Source organism: Anopheles maculipalpis, chromosome 3RL (assembly GCF_943734695.1).
Source record: "Anopheles maculipalpis chromosome 3RL, idAnoMacuDA_375_x, whole genome shotgun sequence".
NCBI classification, from domain to species: Eukaryota; Metazoa; Arthropoda; class Insecta; order Diptera; family Culicidae; genus Anopheles; species Anopheles maculipalpis.
The window spans coordinates 60,678,696-60,699,854 of record NC_064872.1 but is presented as its reverse complement, the minus strand read 5'-3'; the positions used below and the strand labels follow the sequence as shown (position 1 = coordinate 60,699,854).

At 41.4% G+C, this 21,159-nt stretch overlaps 3 protein-coding genes across 4 annotated transcripts in view; 2 read left to right on the top strand and 1 right to left on the bottom strand.

The window, feature by feature from the left end:
• The window catches only part of LOC126561303 (nuclear pore membrane glycoprotein 210), a 359,207-nt gene extending 350,327 nt beyond the window's left edge, over positions 1–8,880 (bottom strand). Inside the window, exon 1 of the mRNA XM_050217359.1 lies at positions 8,874–8,880. The gene's annotated coding sequence lies outside the window, so the exon portion shown is untranslated. The remainder of the gene's footprint in view (positions 1–8,873) is intronic.
• The window catches only part of LOC126561503 (bifunctional heparan sulfate N-deacetylase/N-sulfotransferase), a 120,536-nt gene that overhangs the window by 73,601 nt on the left and 25,776 nt on the right, over positions 1–21,159 (top strand). For both annotated transcript variants that reach the window (XM_050217694.1, XM_050217693.1), the window contains one exon: positions 8,032–8,238. In XM_050217694.1, coding sequence (XP_050073651.1) covers positions 8,032–8,238 — 207 coding nt within the window. The remainder of the gene's footprint in view (positions 1–8,031; positions 8,239–21,159) is intronic.
• LOC126563082 (peptidoglycan-recognition protein SC2-like) overlaps positions 12,272–21,159 on the top strand; it is a 260,445-nt gene continuing 251,557 nt past the window's right edge. Inside the window, exon 1 of the mRNA XM_050219695.1 lies at positions 12,272–12,278. The gene's annotated coding sequence lies outside the window, so the exon portion shown is untranslated. The remainder of the gene's footprint in view (positions 12,279–21,159) is intronic.

Sequence of the window (21,159 nt, the reverse complement as noted above, 5' to 3'; positions counted from 1 at the left end):
AATGAATCATCAAGATTTTCATTATTAGGCTAAAAATATATGTAAATAGCAGAAAATAAATCCTCCTCCATTGTCTTTTTTTCGTATAAACCGAAAACCCATTCCAGTCCTCAACTACGGGGGGACGGTCCGGATGGGACTTAAACCCCGTTTGAAAACCGCGCCGCAGTCGCCTATACCACCGGGCGCGTCCAATAAACCTTTATCCTGGAAGTCAAATAAAAATGGTTACTGATTGGCTGATTATCTAGTTATGGGAACAATTAAATCAAGGAATTAGTATTACCAATTCAAGTCATTTTTAGCTTGTAGAACGAAATTAGAAACATAAAAAGATGAACATTTTATTTTATTTATATTTAGGTAGCTTTGGGTGGAACAAAATGATTAGGCCGATCTTCTTCTTTGGACTTAACGACTTTGTAGATCCGGCTATCGAATGACTTACCCGATTTGCCGATATCACGTAGTCCTCTCTACGGAGTAACGGTCCGGATAGGATAGGACCTCGGTCCTGCCGTATAAAGACGTTTTCGTATAATCAGCAGGGCTTCCCCGCCGATTCTAACTATTAAAAATCCGATTAGACCAATCCTAACCTTAAAAAAAATAGGTCCCTTGAGAATGTTTTTCACTTATCTTACAAATTTTCGAAACTTGTAACGAACACAGAATCCAGTTAAGAATCCAGTAATGGAAAGTAATAGAGCGACCATTGCTCCAGGCGGCAAAGCAGAGCGATGGGTGATGAAAATGGCATGGCCTAACCCCTTGCCTTTAAAACGTTTAATATATCCTTTTAAGTGAAATTAAATTAAAAAAAACTCAATTTTAAAGAAACATCCTTGATAAATGCTAAAAATGATTGTAGTATATTTCATTATTTCCCGTACTTAAAATAATATGCTATCATATATGAATTAGTATCTTCAGTAGAATAAATCAGCAACCAACATAATCCTGGAATTTCCTGGAAGCTTCATTTTCCACGCTTCCCCGCTCAATAAAATCACCCCAGTTCTTCGTATCGTTACCGCACAAAGACACACTTTTATCTTGCCCAGCAAGCAAGATATATTGCTAAATGAATAGCATTTTTCGTTTCTAAAGTTCGAAGCGCCTTGCCGAAGTGGTGCCCAAAAACTATTTCAACCATGTGAGTCTTGCTCCAATGTTGTTGCGTGTGTATGTGTGTGTGTGGTACAAAATATTCAATCAGCTCACGAGGCGTGAGATCGGAGCATACAGGAGAAAGCTCAGCAAATGCTTCCGGAAGACGCCTGACGGAAGCAGCATTCGAGCTTGCACAGCGTGCGCCAGTTTTGAAGAGCGTCGAGAAAAGCGCAATAGATAAGGTGGTGGAATAACATAAAAATGCTGGCAAATATTCATAACTCCAACACGCCGTTTGGGAAGGCATATGGCGGTACAGGGCAAGCACTGAAAAGTTCTTAGTATCACACCAGCTGTACAGCGATATGTTTCCCTCGGGATTGGGATTGGGGAAAAAACTGCGGGCAAAACGGGAAGGATCTGGCAGGCAAAGGAGTTCATCTGCTTGCTCACGATGGCAAGGATGATGCTGATGATGATGGGAAGGATATGTGTGCAATAAATGTTTCTCATGCCAAACGAACACTGGGCAACGGGTGCCGACCAAACCACTCAATATGAGCCTCGATGCAGGAGTGCCATAAAAAATCTCAGTTTATTGTAATGGCCAAGTGTTGGAGGTGTATCGCTGTTTTGCTAGGGGAGGGGTGGAGGGGAGAGAGGGTTGTAAAAGGTTCGAGTAGAAAGTCGTTCGCGATTGTGAAGAATTTCAAACAAACTCTTATTGAAACAGTGCTGCCAGCAACGCGAAGTGCTATTGCGATGGTCAAAGTACCAGTTCGTGGCCATTTTCATTCCGGAAACGGATTCCTTGCTGATGTAGCGCGTTAGTGAATTTCAAGATGTACAAAACAAATAGACCACACGCTTTTTTCTACCATCCAGAACCAGAGTTATCGTGCAACATATTTTGAAGTTTGTTTTTTTTTTTTTTGTTATTTGACCGTTTTCTGCAAACCAGAAACAGACTATATCGTCTGGCAAATGATATTTTTAATGAGCACCATATGCTTTCGTAGGAAAAAAAGCACATAAATAGAAAACCAGTGAAAGGAATCTTCTGAATTTCTGTTGTTTATTGCGGTTCAACATCTCATCTGCTGGTCATTATGTGTTCTTAATTACCGTCGCCTGGGTTTTGTTTTTTTGGCTAACTCCCGGGTAAACTCATTATTGTTGCTATTAGGATAAAATGTTCATTAAATTTCCATTTCGTATGTAGCATTGGATGTTTCCTCTTTCTCAATTTCCCTTCTTTTATTCTGTCATTAAATACAGACTGTTTTGCAGAAGTACGAAGAATGTGGCTAGTAAAAAGTAAATTAAATTTTACCCTTACACATGTTAAAAACGGGGTTTGAATCGATTATTATTTCTGTTCTGAATGGATTCAATTTTCTCGTTGAAGTGCCATTTTTTTCACTCGATCTGATCTAGTTAAGATGAAAATGAGATGACGCGAATAAATTCCGGGTTTTCCATCTTTCCGATTGATTGTCGGGCTTCCGATTTTTTCTGGCAAATTCCGTCCAATCCCGTTTGCATCGATCTTAGGCAGCCGATGAAAGTTGTGCATAATTCATACGACTCTGAAGTGCAGATGAACGCAGATAGAATGGGCGGACGGCAAAATTGCATTTTCAAGATAAAATCGATGCATGTCTCGCTAGTGCTCTTTTGCACGATGGACAGGAATAAATGTAAGGACGAAAGATGCCTTTGCATAGTTTTTCTCCCATTGGCGCATCGCTTGTCAGGGTTTTCTTTCTTCTCTCCTGATGTTCCTTCCCGATTTCTTCAACCCATCCATCGAAGCGGTTAGATGAAATTGGGTTGGAGGAAAAAAAAAGGAAAGAAAAAGATAAAGAAGTAGTGCAATTATCTTTCCAGCAGCGTTGGTGAAGCACACCGACAGAGAGCCCTTCGTAGCACTTCCCTACTCAGCAGCGGGTAAAGATAGTGTCGATGGTTTCGCTAATTGCTTATTATTGCACTGAATAAGGCATAAATTTAAATTAATTACGTTATAATGGAGAATTTCTTCGCGTACGGCGAAGCTGCGGCTTCGTGTCGTGTACCGCAACCACTTAGAAGGAGGAAGGCATTTGAGGTTTTCGGTCTTGCCGGTCGGTGCATTTTCAGTGTATGGAAACATCGAACCACACCGACAGCAGCAGCAGCAGCAGGATTTGCAAGTGAAAAGAGCATCCATTGGCTTCGTAGTCTTTGCTTGAGTACGCGCTGCTCCACGCAGCATGGGCACGCCCAAGAGCCTCTTCCTCCATGCATCATTTCTGCCACCGGTGGCGGCACAATCGGTAAGGACCGAAGTTAGGAAAGAAAACGACCGCGAAGCACAAAGAATTTGTCTGCAATTTTCTCTCCCACTAGAAGGGGTTCCGGTATCTCGTGCCATGGTTGCGCCCATGCCAATTCCTGCAAATTGGACCAAAGTGATGTGCATTTACGTGCCTCCATTGCTTGCCAACATTGCTTCGCCCGTCCGGCAGAAGATGGGGAAACACTCAACGACTTATCAGATTTTTGATTATATTTCCCTGCAATCAGTGTGATTTTCCACGGTGAGCTGTTGGGTGAATTTTTCCCTTGCAAAAACTGCTTGATCGCGCACATGATATTACGCAGCATAATTATGTTCGCGCGGGGGTAGTTGTAGCTCTGATTTTCCATAAATTGTTCAAAAACTGGGGCACCACATCCCCAACACTTCGCGCTCCCTGTCCAGGAATTTGTGCAGGAAGGTTTTCCTACCATCTTACTAATCGATACTTAATGACCGTGGAAACTTTTACTGTAAATTACCGTACCGTAATCGTCAAACGTAAATGTTACACAGTAGTAAGTACGTCGTTCGGCCAATGCTTCGTTTCTTTTAGATGTGCTTTTTCAGTTGTTGTTGTTTGTTCCGATCATTTTTGGTACTATTTTTTGCGTGCAGAAAAAATAATCATAAAAGAATACTGCAATGGTATTACAAAACATCGGGTGGTGTCTAACGGTACAATGTAATTGGCCATTCTTTTTACGGTAAACGATAGTATACGCTGACACGCGTGGGTGCTTCGTACAAATTCATATCCGTTTGAATGTGAAAGGAATTCAACAGTAGAATACAAGAAAAGTTGGATTGCAATTTTCAATGACGTTGACATGAACGCAAATGGTTATTATTCTGACAGATTGCATACGGCCTGGTCGTTCCCTATAAATAAAAAAAAAAACCTATCATGTAGTAACGTGGATATTAATGATTAATAACTACCGCTGAAATGTTTTCCAATGTAAGAATACCTTTCAAACGTCAGAAAAGATTATCGAATATATTGAAAATAACCAATGAATAAATGTGTGTGATGCGTGAAGGGTTGGGTGCTACAATAAGTTACAACGACCGATGTCTTGGACGGACAAACCAGCGAAAGGGAGAAGGAGGATACAAATGAGAGGACAAGACCCACTCTACCAACCGAGCAGAAAACGATCAGGACCCTCGCTATCATCAGGACTACAAGCATGGATCACACGATAAAACCCTCGCTACGAACATGACTTTGGCTTTGGATGACGGAACATACGCAACGGAACATCCGAGCACATCCGAGATATGGTGGATTTTCACGGCTCAGAGAACGAAATGTCTCCCAGCAAAGATGAAAGGAGTATCTTACTTTCAAGTTAATTGTTAGCATTGGCCGTCCAACATGAATAAAAACAAAATTATTGAAAATTACCGATTTTAAAATTTCTTACATCTTACTCAACTGGACCAAGTATCTGACCAAGTAGACTGTTTATAGGTCTGACTATCTCTTAAAAACGGAAAAGTCGCAAGACAAGCTTGTCAATACAAACGGAAAAAATTGCGTTATGCACAGATTGATTCAAAATCAATCTGTCAAAGTGATGAAACCAACAAAAACAAAGCCAAAAGTGTAAACAACTGTTCTTGTTGAGAAGATATTTTGTGTTGTAGCTGATATTTAGGATATCATGTGAGCGATGGTAGCAGTAGTGATGATGAAAGAACGGAAGTTCTTACTAAACAACGTTGGCTGCTTCGTAGTATGATCGATTCATTGGAACTAACCAATCAAGCGTGAGTTTATCTTGTGACTTTTGTGTAAAACCCTTTTTGATATGTTCTCGATATTGTTTTTTCAGATTCAAGAAAATTTTTCATGTATTGAAGGCATTTCCTTGATATTCTTAATGAGATTGAGCCAAAGTTTCCGCCTGTAAGGGCAAAAGGACTCAGGCCAAAAGAAATGTTGGCTGCTACCCTGCGGGTTCTTGCGGAGGGGGGTAACCAAAATGGCACCGGGAAAGATTTTAATATAGCAAGTGCTTAACCAACTTTCTTAGTAGCATTTACCAAGTGTTTAAATATTTTGGAAGAAACGTTGCCGGCCAAAAACATTTCATTAGAGATGGAACCAAATGAGCAGCAATATGCCCAACAATATTTTTTTCTCCCGTAGTGGCATCCCTAGCTTTCTGAAGTAAAATACTCACATTTTGGTCGGGACTGAACAAAAAAACGAACTGGAAACACACAGGAACCAGTGAGTTTGACGACTTTCCGTTTCGAATAGGTGACGGTAAACAGTTTGACAAATATGAGTCTCCGTTTGTGCTAGAGATTACAAATTCTTGACAGTGTACTTGTAAGTTTGCCTTTCGTTAAGTTTTTTTTCCAACAGACAACACAAACGACTGTCATAATTCGAATCTTCCGTTTTTGACAACTTGTCTTGAGAATTTGTATGTGGTAATCAGGTGTGGTACCGAAACCTTCGCGATTTAATTTTTTTAAATTTTATTTGAGTATGACGGCTCTCCACCGTATTGTCGACTTTCGCGATTTTACCGGATGTGAATTTGACCTGATCTCTCCACTCCATGCATCCCAGGAATTCGTTCATTCCCGCAAATACGAAACAAGATCACAGATAAGATCAGCATTATTGTACAAAAGTCCCGGTCGACACTATTACTGTCGGAGCAGTTGATAATCACTCAATTACTGAAGCGACTGACAGCTCGCATCAAAAAAGTTTCTCTAACGTTAAACACATTTATGACGCAAAAGAATCTAAACTCCACTTAGCACTGATAACTATAGTGTTATGTGGAATCCTTAATCGGAGGTTTGCTTCGACATTAGACTCCGACTTATTAGCAAATTCTTTGAAAAGCTGAAAACTAGTTAGTCAACTAGCGTAAGCCCACAAGTCCACAAGAAAATAATGAAAAAACATTTGCAGAAAACTTATTGCTTATTTTATTATCATTATCCTTCCCAGGTTCACATATTTTGTATGCATAATTTATTTAGTTATGAGAAGACATTATTTATTGCATACAAATATTTTATATTTATACAAAAAAAAGTATTTTGATTACTGCTTTAATCTACAGATATTGAAAGCGATAAATTGGTCATATAGAATAAAAATAAGTTTAATTTGTATTGATGAACGCTAAGCAAATTCATAGCGAGATATTGACTTAGTCATAAATGAGGCGTTGGCGATTTTTTAAATATATCAGCACAAGTACTGACGCTGGAACTACGTAGCCGTAATCAATAGACTAGTAATGGAATTTCATCGAATTTCCTTCATGGCTTGACGACCTTTTAGATCACGCCGGCCATCGAATGGCTTACTTTACTAGACTTGTCGATACCACGTAGTTGGATAGTTGAACTATCAAATTAATGCAAAATCCTTTTATTAGCATCTTTGCCGTTTTTTAATGTCCTAACGATCCTTGCTAGCAGTGTTAAATGTTTTGTGTTCCGCCACAAATGTGGTCACAACCCATCAAACCTAGTTACGTAATCAAAAGAAATTTAATTCACTCATTTATATTTCACTCAACGCTTCATTTACGCTTCCAATACAATCCACCACTTATTTTACTGGTGCGTTGTATTTATTTGTCTATTACTATTTAATCGGAACCATCCTGTAACTCTCATCAATTGACGGCAATTCACTTTAGCTCAATTCAACGCTTGATTCTACAATTACAGCTCAGTTGGTGTCGCTTTATACAACGCAGTCGTGGTTGCACCTACGAGCAATTTCACAAAAAATCACTTTACCACAACACTGTCCTACTCTTCAGCGTCATTTCCAATTGCAGCGACAAACCAAGCCATGTGTGTGTATCAATCGGATCGATGCAAAAACTTCCGACTGAAACCAGTGCCAATTAATTATCGAACCACTAAACCCGCTAAACCTACTAAACCGGTGCTGTAACAAAATTGTAGTGGAGGAACCTGGAGCAATCCATGCCTCGTTCAAAACACTACTGAAACTGAATCTCCACCTACCTAAGCACAGCCGTCAGTAAAAGGGTGAGTGAATGTGAACTGACTGCATGCAAATGAAAATGGAAATTGGTACCAAAAATCCAGTTTCAAGTATGTGAACCCGCTTGTATGTGTCCCACGAGCAGCGTGTCCAAGCACTCCGGGGAAATGAATGGAGCAGTCTCTTCGCCTAAAACAGAGTGAAGAGGACAAACAAGCGACGATTTGTTTGTGACAAACTCTATCCTCTTGACCACAAAAGCGATTACTACAACGTTGTTTGTTCCTGTCGTAGCACTGCTGCTGCTGCTGCTGTCTTCGCTGACGGTAACTAGGACCATTTATGTCCCTGAACAACTGTGGTAGAATGTGGGATGATGCTGGGAGCTTTATCGAAACCATCCAGACCCGCCGTGTGCGGGATCCTCGCTTGTTGTTGGTGGTGTCTGTTAAGTTTTTACCCACAACGTGGGGCACCCATTCGGTCGTCTTTCAATCAAACTACAATGCTCGGCACTGCTGGCGGTGACTCGATTTTAATACATTTCTTTCTGTTTTTCTTTCCCTGCCAACAGTCTTATGCATCGGGATGCACGACCACCGGCGCCACAGATCCACTGCCGGATGCTGAACGGGAAAACCGCAATCGGTGGTGCGCTAACGCCGGATCACCGGTCCGAAGCACGGTTGCGCATCGATCCGAAAGTGCTGGTCTTTGTCGAGACGACCTACACACAGCTGGGCAAGAGCATCACCGAGCTGCTCGTGCACAATCGTATCAAGTAAGTATAGGTGGTAGTTTCTTTTGTTTTCGTACATGCGAACCACATCACTTTTCGTAAGGTTTTACACATTTCTTGTTTTTTGAGTAGTTTATGACATTCCCAATGTGTAGAAAATGTGCTTTGAGAACCGGTTCTCTGGTGAAACAATTGAATCAAAATCTTCCAAAATGAAACATGAAGGCATTTAATTAAGCAATCTTTACCATTTAACTATTATCCTGGAAAATGCAATTTTAACGAACCTAGTCATCCAATGGACAGCTAATGAATTTACAGTCCCCAAAAATGTCCGTTGCTCCCAAAATGGAGACACCGGCCATAACCTCACTGTTTGCAGGCTACATATGTTTTTGCTACGCACTTAGGCAGTGTACCTTCCCTGGCCAACTGTTCCCGGAACATCCCGATCGTATACTTATAAGACCATGAGTAAGCCCCATCGGTCGTATTACACGCTGCTACCAATGCCTTGTACTAAACCTTCTCGAGGGCATGTTTACGGAGTGAAGTTGATTGCGTTTTCGGCCTCTCTCCGCCCCGCTGTTTGTAGAATTTGCCCCACTGCACACTGCACCAGTTCCAGGGAATGTTTACCTTCGGGAGAACTCGGCGTGCACTGGTATGTTAGTTACCTTTGGGCTACACGTCCGGGACAACGTTGGCCAAATTCAAACAACGTTTCAAACGGCCTGCACATTCTCCGTCACGCTGACCTAACAACCGTGGAAAAGGTAGGATCTCAGCAATTTCGGTACCAAGTGGACATGTAGACGAACGTTCCGGCGAATCGCACGTGAGGACCGAACGAGAGAAAACGACGTGTGTTAGACCTTCGGTGGTTAAGCATACACAAAACCCTGGGATGCTGACCACTGAGCAATGCAGTTCCGTTTTCCGGCCATTGCTAGCACCTAACAATGCCAGTAATTTACTTCCGGTTTCCGGCTTCCGAGATGCTCCTCTTACATCACCCTGTTCCACGAGCGTTAGTTTAAATGGGTTCTAATCCGAGTTCCAGACACTTACCAGACACAACACACCCGCAAACGCAGAAAAGCGGGAGGAACAGCAGATGAAGGCTCGGTCTGTCTACGCTGTGGATCGCACACATGCAAAATCTCAGCACCGGATTAAATAACCATATTTTCACTTCCTACTCGGAAACTTCTTTTTATGTGGCTATAGCCGAACCATTTCTGCTGAACACAAATACGACGCTCCCTTTTTCGCCCTTTCGTTCAACTCCAAAGCTCCAGTAAACTGTGTTCTGTGTTTGTATTTGGCATGTGGCAAATGAAAGGCCCCGGTATGCCTAAATGGCATCCGGAAGGCATTGATGTCTTCGACCGATGGTTGGGATAATTTTTATCGATTTCCGATCTGCTCTACTGTTCTTTGCGCTCGCCCGTTACATGAGTGAGCTTTTCATTTGCTCGATTTGACAACAAAGTCTTGGGGTTTGTCTCATGTTTTGGGGGGAAAAAATAAGTTCCTTCCATTAGAGCACCAGTACGTCCGAATCGTTCCCGTACGGCTAGTGTATGCTTGACGATGATGATGATGTCTCACAAAGCCTTCTCGTTAGACGATAACTAACTCTAGATGAACTCAGGTAACTCGTAAACAACGTGTTCCGGTAGATGTTTTCGAAAGAGGCTTATCACCCGATCATCCCCCCGACCAACCCGGTAACCGATACACCCGTTTCGTTTGCAAAGCTGTGCCTGGAAATTGTCGGAAAATGGAAAATGGCAAGCAACACTGTTTGCTCAAAAGTTTTTACTCGGACCCAGGACCAGGAGTTCGACTCAAAAGAGGGAAACATTTCGTAGCAACACTGGGTCTTCTTCATCCGCTGTACGGACACGACACGAGAGTGTGTTTGTGTTTGCCTGTAAGCTGGCAGTGCAATATGAACATTCTGTAGTCAAAAGATAGCAACGTTTTCGCAAATCATGATAGATTATCAAACTAATATTTAATTGGCCATCTTCATCGTAGCCCGGAGCAACGGAACCATCGTGAAGTGTTTAGCCTTTTTTGCAATGGTTGAACGGGAACAGAACTTGCATTAAGCTTTCTGTTGATTACCGGCATCGGTATGTGGGTGATTTCGGTTTTGAATGGTTGACCAACAAGTGATCAATCTTCTGGAAGCTTTGCACATTAGTCATAACTTTTGAACTTTTGGTTCAAATAGCTTCAGAACTTGATTTAGAATGTTAGCAAACATAACGACTACATTGATGATGATATTGATTTTCTATTTTAATCCATATCTTCATTCTATCTGCTTTATGAAATTTTTTACATTATGCATGCTGACTTGGATTGAAGCTATGTTTTCTTAACTATTAGTACTGTATCTCGGAAAGAATATACTGCTAAAGTTTTATTAGGAGTAGTACTAAAAGGTTTTGTCAGAATTTTCTTGCAGAAATCTTGTCTATCAAATGCTGGTTTTTTCGCCAGTTTGGTGTGAAAATCTTTGTTTAATATTAAATGTATATTTTTATCGATGGACAAGTCAGCCCTCGCGAAATCGTTTTATAGATATAAATATATTTAACAGATAACTGACACAGTTGTATAAACAGAAGCTGGGCCAGGCTGATGGCCGAGAAGTCCCGCGATTCGGGAATCTTTTGCTTGAAATTTATCTCCTAAGCATGTCCAAGACGCATGCTTTTGCGCTGGATGGTCTCTCGCCGCGTCAGAAACCGTGTTGCGTTAGGCCTCCACACGATGTTGGCATATCCCTGCATCGAACGAAATAGTGAACAATACGGGGACTTGATGCATGTAGCGTTTTGGAATTCACGTTTGGAGTCATATTGTTGGACCAGTCAAACTACGCTACGGCTGCTGGCCTTAAAAGGAAAGCCTTGAGTCGGGCAAAAAGCAAGAAGACACAAAGTTTCCTCTGCAAGATTAGTCCATCCAGCGCTTAGTCAACAGTGATCGTTATACACTTGTTTGACCAGATTGATAAAGCGTTGTGATGACACCAGGACTGGAAGACGCATAATGATGCCTGTAATTGAGTGTGGTCCGGGCCGGTCTGGTCCGCGTCCGGCTACACCTTTACCAGAGACTAACATACCAATATTTTTATTCATCAATAATCCTAAAGTGGTTTGGAATTCTTCTTGGTTCAACGACCTCTAAAAGGTCACGCTGGCCATCGAATGACTTACTAGACTTGCCGATATCCACGTAGTTGGATAGTCCAGATAGGATTTGAACCCCGGTCCTGCCGTGTGAAGACTAGTGGCGCTGTCGCCTACACCACCGGGTTTGGAATTCTTCTGAAGTGATATTTTGTAGTTTTAGAGCTCATACACAAAGAATACTATTTTTTAATTCATGTAGGACAGTCAGACTGTATCGCTGTTGATGAATGAACCTCTCATAGATAAAGCCCCAATTCAAAGAATCCCATCAGTACGTTATTATCAATCCTCGATTCATGTCTGATCTATAAAAATCTTTCTGTGTATCGCACAGTTGACGTCATTGGCCATTAGAGTTTGGCAAGTCTCATTTGCTACATTGGCTGGAATGGCTGGAATTCTTAGAATAACTTTAGTAATTCCAAAAATACTGAACTTCAATTCACAATTCCCTATTGAAGAGTTGTTGCAAGTTTCATCAACTTTGGAAAGAGACGTCAAACAGTGTATACGCAATGTTTTGTACATTGTTTCTTCCCTGTACGAAAAGTGTTTAGAGGAGTAGTTTATTCACCTGTTTGTTTATACAATCATATAAAAACAAGGCATTAAATCAAGACGATAAAAACGTCTTCAAAAATACCATCATACGCAAACCTTTGTGACGTTTCGCATCATTCTCACAAGATTGATTTCTTTCAATTTCAACCCTGCATTATTCGTAACGCTTAATTAGAATCCATCAGCTCATAAATCTCAAACCACCCTCTGGCAAACACGTCCTTGCTGCATGCACCAAACGATGCAGCTGGGAAACTATTTTCCAATAGCCCTGAAGGATTTAATATCCTAAAGCACAATAGCGTTCACCCAGGTAACTTAATGTATTGGTCCATGAATCTTCTTCACGCTCCGGGTGCACGGGTCCACCAACCGAGGCCTAACCAAGATCACTATCAACTGCCAACAAGTTGGTTGGGGTTGATAGTTGATAGGGGTTGCGGGACCGGGAGCACAGCAGGTTAAACCATAATGGCAAGCTGTTTCACGGACGTTTAACTATCCCTGCTCCACAGAAACGGCTTCCTGCTTCCCAAAGGAGCTTTTCTTCGTTGCTCACGTTTCCTCCCGGCTCAAAGGGAAGTGATGCGGCAAAAGTCATAAATTTGCTCCCGCGCACACAAAAATGATGTTGCCTTTCGTGAACCGGTTCGAGTCGATCGCTGCTCAAAAACGGGGGGTGACCGTGGTAAAATTGGGAGGACGAGATGGGTTCGGTTGCAAGATAACGCCACTTCGGTTGCCATTACTGGGATCAATAAATTCAAAATAATGAACCTGTTTCAACTTTCCGCTCGTCAGGCGATCCATCATCGGTTACGGCGGAGTTTAGGCGGAAAAGGGACGGTGTTCTGTGCGGTCCTCCATACACAGGCAACAAGAGACTAGAAGTGCTTTGCCGCTTGACTCGAGCTTAGAGCGTTTCTGAGACCCCGCCGTTGTTGAATCGGATTAAGGCATTTTGGCTGGTATGTTTTCCATCCCGAAATGTGGCGAATGTTTTGCAAATGGTGCAAACACTGCTCGTACAAACGGAGCCAACTGTGGTGCTTGATGTTTTGATGATTATTCTCTCTTCCTCCGGTACCCCTCTTCATGCTCCCCAAAAGTTCCCGTCCAAAAGCTTCTTGTGGTGGTAAATTCTAAGCTGCGGACACGAACATGACTTGAGGCACAACAATCCCAGCTTTCGAAACGCACACAAGTGCTGGGCCACTCGATTTGGCGTACAAAATGCTACGGAATTGAAGCTCAACCCTGGATAGCAGATTGGCATAATTTTTGCACTATCCCAAAGGTAGCGAACTGGAAATAAACCCAACCGCTTGCAGACGGTGCACCCGAGGCATCTTTCCCAGCGTTGCTGTCCCGCTATAATCCCTCACTACCCCTCCGACCGTGGAAACTGTGGCTTGAACTTATGAACGCTGATTGTGTAGGAATGCATTTGCCTATGCATTCGGTTGTATTTCCAATTCTTTCGTACATTCTTTGCCACAAAATGTTCGGGGTGTAGCCGAGGTCTAAATTCCATTTAGGAAATTTGTTTCAACTAAACAGTTTGGAGCAGGATTGTTTTCAAAACCAACAGCCGGATAATTTCCGGGGGTTTTCGAATGTTTGTGCCCTGCCGTTTTTCCCCCCACACGGAAAGTCCCGTCCCGTCCCGGCATTGATTCCGAGTTTTGCTCCATAAAACACAAGCATGCAACAAAAAAAAAAAAAAAACTACGAGGAAGCGTTTCGGACAAATGACCGTTGTTGCCACTCAATAGTTTTCATGTTTCAAGTTCTAGTAGTTCACGTTCGCCAGCTTGCTTGATTGTCCAGTTTCCCAGCTTTCCTTCCGATGGTGGAAATGTGCATCTCGGAACCACAACATCCGTTACGGTACGAGTGATGCTAGAGAGAGAGAGATAGGTGCTGGTAATCCGGGTTTTGAAAATGCTTAAGCTGCAAATGATCAACCTTCAGCTTGCTTTTGTGTTTGTTTTCGATTTTGCTTCGCTTCCCAGCATTAACTGATGTGAAGGATTTTCATGAAAATTCTTTTAGCAGTAGCACAATGCGGATTTCCTCATGCGGTGGAGTTTAGGAAAAAATAAATTAAGGAAAGTATAAGAAAACAAAAGCGCTCAGTACTGCAATTAGGATCATTTTTCAAGCATTGATAAGGCGGTAAACTACACTCTTTGGTTGGTAGCCTTCGCCATTAACACGGTGTGAAGTTTGTCGTGACAGTTGCGGTACAGCAATCGATTGACTGTGGACTATGTGAGCAATCGATTGACTGAAGGTCTTACAGGAATCACTTTGAACGCTTTAGTGTTATCCTTAACGTAGGCACCATCGTGTCTCTTATTTTAACAAACTTTAGATTTTTAAATACAAGGTATACCAGAAACTTTTAACATTTTCCTATGATTTTTTTGGCGTGTGACCATATATTTTTGGTTCGTTCTACTGATTTTTGATTTCGGTTTGGTATACAAAAGTAATGTTCGTTTAGAATTTGGTCACTCTATGTTATGTATAGCATCTCCTCCAGAAGTGCTATATGGAATTCTTTGACACCTATGAGTAGGTATTGGAGCACTCATCGCTTTTACGGAGTCGTTTTGGCATGATTGTGCTTGCTTCAGTTATTATTAACGATGGAGCTGCAACGTAGACAATTAATTGTGCCCCCCACTTAGAAAATTTAACTTGGTCTGGGAGAAAAATAGGAAAATTCCTTAATAAGGTTCGGATGGGGATACTGCAAAAAAAAAGACGGTGCATCATAAGTACCATCAGAAGAATCGGATTGAGTGAAGACTAGCGCTCCTTTCTTGCCTCAAAACAACCCAACAGAACTCAGAAGCATAATTACGTCGCAAAACCTCCAAAAATGTTTTACACCAGGCTCTTACGAGGTACGCGGGTTGCGTCCTTATGGATGACAAATCGTACATAAAAATAGATTTGAGGCAACAATTATATGTTCGTTTTTGCTGACAAATTTGCCCGCAAACTCATGGTATGGCAAGCCATATCTGCAGCTTTGGGGCCATAAAATACGATTTTTTATAACAAATCAATTTATGAACTCGACTTGCTTTTTATTAAAGCTCATAAAGACCTAATTCAGCTCTGGCCAGCTTTGCCAACTGCATGCTATTGCATGCCAACGCATGCTATTGGAATGAACAGCTGCTTAAGTGGATAAATCAGTTGTGCTGCAGCTTATGATAGAAATCAAAAGTAAGTTGCTTAAATTCATCGGTACATAAACAAAAATATTTTACTTGAATTTGTGATAAAAGAACAAAAAAAAACCCCGTTCGTTTCATGTAGAAATTATTTTTATACGTTAAAAATTTCTCGTTTACAGCCTGTGATGAGTGATCGAATTCTAAGTGAATGACACTTTATTTTTTTATTTTATTTTATTTTTTGTTTCGTAATGACGGCCAGGCCGTATTCCTTAAAATCTAATTTTATATCCAGCTTAACAATTCATTAAACTTAAATCCTATTTTGAGGGTAGATATTTCCTTCTCCCTCAATTCAAGTGCACCTTATCCCGGGGGAGCGCGGTTGTGGATGTTGTTGCTGCCAGATATGGTCCCAAAGTTGTCCTCTCTATATCTGCTAAGGGGTTGTGGCCTCTTTGGAACAACGTGCCTTGACGCTTTCAACTGGCTACAAGCATTTAGATGTTGTGGCTAGGAGTCCGAAAGCCACTACAAATTTGTGAAGCTACAGTCGCATTTAATTCACGTATTCCGCCAACAGTAAAACCGCCAGACACAACTTCACGTCGTTCAAACCTAATTCAATCGGTTCAGTGATCTAATGTTGTCGCTGGCGACCCTTACGTCTGTTAAACGCAAGGAGCCGACAATAACCCTGTAAGGTTACTACAGAATCGAACCCAGACATCCCGCCAACGACAAGGTCGCCAGTTACGACCTTAGATCTCCTAAACCAGCTTTTACCGAGTCTTGGTGCAGAAATAGCGAGACTTTGGGTTGGTGAGGGTGGGTCTATTAGGTCCCTGCAGATCAAGTCGTATTGGGCCGTGCAGATCAGGCTGCGGGGCTCGTTCCAAGTAGCTATAACCCGCCACTAGTGCGAGATTCCCATCAGCTCGGAGCCTCCCGTAACTGCTTAGTTTGGCTACCGTTTAAATTGCCACTGTTGGATGGAAATAACAAAGGAGCATATGCAACTTTATTAATTGTTCTTACTTTATTTTAAGCGCGTTTCTTTACATATCAAATACCTTATTTCAAGTATTTTGATTACATTGTTCATTAAGTAAATGCAGCAGGAAAGTTTTCTTTAAATATTACATTAACAACCATAACAACAGTAAAAACGATTGCATGATACAAAATTAAAAGTGTATTTTTGTATTTCAAAGAACCGCTCGATCATATTTCTTATAACTTTTGTAATACTAATATAAATTTCAAATAATTTCCTAAGTGATTTCATCTACGAAGAGAAAGTACTTATACATTTTCATACGAGAAACTCACTACAATTTCTAGCATACCAAAGCGAAATAAAAAATCAGTGGTTGAAATCAACGCCATGAAAGCTTTTAGAAGCCATCATTTTAAAATTCCACATTTAATTTCTATGTTTCGCTAACTTTTTCTTATTTTGCACACTCTTAAAGTTTTTTCCATGATTTACTTAAATATTCAGTTCCATTTACATTCAAATTAAATCCCTCTTTCCCTACACAAAGCACGCTCAAGAAGATAATAATATAGGATCATTTCATGTCAAAACTCGTTTCACATCCATTCACGCTTGTAAACAGGAACTTTTACAGGACTCGTATTAAAAAACTTCCATCGCCCATTTCTACACATGCATTCAACCCAACGAGCTAATGCTGAGCAATGTGTTGACCCATCGTGCCCAGCCAGCACACCCCTTTCTACACGGGAAGGGATCAGAAAAATGGTTCTGATTAAATTTGTGAAAAAGTTCTATCACAAAAAGAAACGAAAAAAATAGGAAAGCCAAGAGGATCCCATTTGTTACGACTGCAACTTTTTCTCGTTGTTGTTGATGATGTTGTTGCTGCTACAAACACACACACACAGTTGCTTTTCCGTAGATGAAGTTCTTCCACACGTACAACCGAACAGACAGCTTTCGGACACCCAGTCCGAAATGAAATGACCCAAAGAATGCCATTGGTTCCCATGGTTGGCATTGGAATTATTGTGCCATTATCAATCGACCAGCGAGCGTAAAACATTCCCTTGCGGGGGGGGGTTGGGGGACTCCTGTACCGGAATCCTCGGAGTTTTTCCCCCCTCCCGGTTGGTGGTTTTATGGCAAATCGGGCGCGCTTACGTTGTGATAACGATATGTCGTATTTTGTACGGTTTCTATTCGCGTCACTACCCGCCGACATTGTTCGTTCATTCCGGCAAGAATGTATCCTCGTGCGGGAGAACATATCGGTGCGCAAGGCTAGTGGAATCGTGCTTTGTGCGATGAAAAAAGGAATCCACTCGGTTCTCGCGTCCGCCGCGCCCTGATGTTGAATCTCTGTTACTGTTTGGGTTAGTGAAACCGTGTAAGGCAGTTTGTGCACTGTTGATACCAAAGGGTGGTTTGTATCTGGTCATATACACAGGAATGGCGCTCAATGGACGATTGTAACACAGTACGATTTAATTTAGTAGAGCGTATTGTCGTGTACTGCTGACGATAATTTCGGTTTGGAGTTATTCATTGAAGTTGGTAAAGATGTGAACCTAATCAAACCATTTGTATTGTGTAAGCTGAGGGTAATGACCATTCTTTTTTTTAACGATTAGGATATATTTAGAGAAGCGATCGAGTAACTTGCTCCATGTCGTTAAGAAATACGTAAATGGGACTTGACTTATAATTTCGGTAACATGCAAGACTGTGCCACTTAAAACATTAAAATAAGTCAATTGTTTCTTTAATTGTACTCTCAACTTTACGATAGAAAGAGAAGTGGAGGGAAAGATTTTTTTTTAAAGTAAACAATTTCTAGTTGTTGCTTTCTCATCTCACAAAGTTTTGGTTTTATTTTTGCTTCTTTTAACTGAAATTGCTGACAGAATTGCTGTTTGAAAATTTTGACTACGAAAACTGATTTGTTGTTGCCTGTAACAGTTAAAATTTGTTATCTTAGGTACTGACTTTATGTCCCAAAAACTTTATACATTACTTGATAATCAGTTAATATTACTTATTCTGGGGTTAAAGACCTTCTAAGTCACGCAAAATTTGCAAATAATCACTCGCACAAAATCTGTAGAATTTTACAAGGTCCACAAACAAATAACAGCCGTTTTGAAATCGATGGAGCCACTGTGGACTGTGGCGCGATTTTGGCGTTTACAAACGTCATAAATCAAGTTCGGGAATTACAAAATCAAACCGTGTAAACAGATTAGTATTTATTTCGTGCGAGTAAAAGTTCCTAGTTCTTGAAAATGTCTGATTTTGAGCCGGATAAGCGCCATATGTGGGAGGTGTTGCTGTTTTTGTGTCGAGCAAAGTAAACGGCAACCGAAGAGCATTGAGAGCTTTGGCACGTTTGGCATGAAACAGAAGGAGGGCAAATGGATAACACACGAGTTGAAGCCGTGGGACATTGAACACAGACTCTTCATGTGTGAATTGCTGATCCAGCGGCACAACAGAATGGCGTCCTGTTCAGCACCGTGACGGGAGACGAGAAGTGGATTTTGTTCAGCAACCCTAAGCGCAAAAATTCATGGGGATCCCCCGGTATGCCCCAACATCATCATCTCGGCCGAACATCCATAGCTCGAAAGATATGCTGGATATTTGGTGGGACCTGCTCGGCGTCATCTACTAAGAACTTCTGAAACGGGGCGAAACGATCACTGGTGAACGCTACCGGAAACAATTGATGAGTTTAAGCCGAGAACTGCGTGAAAAACGGCCAGAATACTCATCACGCCACGAAAAAAGTTATTCTGCTGCATGACAATGCTCGGTCACATGTTGCGCAACCTGTGAAAAACTACCTTAATACGCTCAAATGGGATGTTTTACCCGCCGTATTCACCGAGTCTGACACCAGAATTGGTTCCAGATCCAGAATTGGTTGGATACCTGGTTTGCGTAGAAAAACGTATCATTTTTCCTAAAAGTAATCCGCGATTTACCCGAAATGTGGAAGAAAGTTATAAATACTAATGGCCAATACTTTGATTGATCCAATTTCTACAAATAAAAATGCCACGAGTAAAAATAAACTTATGAAAAAACGGCACTTCAAATATACCTTGCAAATATGACTTGTTGTATTATTAAATTTTTTTAAGAAACTTAAAGAAAATTAATGTTTAAAAACTATCTGAATACGTGTTTTGCTTCAAATTTGCAAAATAGATTATTAAAACCAATATTTCAATCAATCCTATTATGTATGTTTGATCTATTTTGATCCTCTACTTCCTAGATCTGTTCAAATCTTTGTTTTTCAAGAACTTTAATTTTTAAATCCTTGCCGTACTATATACGGGTAGAAAGTAAAATGCTAACGTGTCTGTTGACAGCTAATAGGGGCTGGAAAAAAAACACACATCTACCCAAGAAAAGAGGAATCCAACCGAAACAACGATGGTCAGATGCCTGCAAAGTGCTCTCGCTAATCCGAATTAACAGCTCAGCGACAGTAAATGCATCCCCAAAACTTCCCGCACTCTTATGTGCGCACACACAAACACAAACCAAAATTGGCCGAGCCTTGTTGTATGTGTAGACCAACGCTATTGCCCCTTGCGTTGTAAAAGCATTGTTGGAAGCAAAGAGTTTTCCATAGAATTTAACAAAACATCCTTCCCAAAACCATCCGCGATCCTTACCGTTGCGATTTTTGCAACCAGCCTACCGGCGCATTCTTGAAATTTCTCGCAAATAGTTTCGGGGCGTGTGTTGATTTTCTCATTTGTACGAAAACCAAACCTCCCCGTCGTGGCACCGGTGTGGAGACATTTCTTTGCTAACGTGAACGGGTCGGTTGAATATTTGTAGTGTACTCGAACGGAACACACTGGATGGAATAAAAAAAAGATGTAAAGGGCCGAGAATAGATTTTGGAGAGAGAGAGAAAAAAAATGTGAAAAAGAGCTCTCCGTAATCAGAGGATACCTTTGGAAAAAGGATGCCAGGACTGGTGGTGAAGCCCGTGAGATACGAAGCAAAGGTTTACGAAATCGAAAAGTCGAGTCCGAGCACAAATATACACACACACACACAAACTCATATCCTCCCCCAACCGTCAAGTATTCTACAAAAGGGTACGCGACGAACGAGAGTGGGTGATGTGAAAAATCGCAAGCAAAAGTTTAATCAACAGGAAGATCTTCTTTCATGCTTCATTCGGTCGAATAATGGAGTGGTGATGGTGGAAACGGAACACCAATAGTTTTTCCAACTATTCTACGCGTGGGCTGGAGTGTGGCAGTAAGGGCGTTTTCGGTGGAAGGATACAAAAAATGTGTAAGGATTTGGATTGGATTGCGGGACGAGCGAAGTAGGAACGCCGCTCATTGACGGGAAATCCCGGCGGGGGGAGGGAGCGCTAGTAGTGGCAAGTGGCCGGTGTGGCCAGGAAATCCCATCATTGTTTCTCATCCGTTAGCATCCTTCCCTGGTTCGGTCCCAGGAGAATCGGATCGGAACCGGTTGGACGTAAGGCGAAAAGTTGTTCACTTGATTTAGTGTAAGTTATTTCCTTTGTTTGTTCCAACCGAACGCACCGAGAGAGAGAGAGAGAGAGAGAGAGAGAGAGAGAGAGAGAGAGAGAAAGAGTTTGCACTCTTCTGATGTGTCTTTTTGTACCAGTAGCTTCTTATATGGTTTGGCTGGAGCTTCCATAACTTCTTGTCGTTTGTGCTGTAGCAACGCTTCACAGTAATCTTACCTCTTTCTACATTATTATTTTACACGCTTAACGAAGCTCCAAAATTTGGTTTAAAAATTTATTCCAAAAAAAAAAACGACGCGCGAAAAGTCGCATGGCAAATGAAATGGAAAAGTTTCTTCTACTTCTACAGGCTACTGGTTGTTCGTGAAAGCGAAAGAAAACGCCGTCCTACTATCATGTCCATCAGTACTAACTTCTTGCCCAACTCACTCGAACGCCACCGTAAAAGAGGTT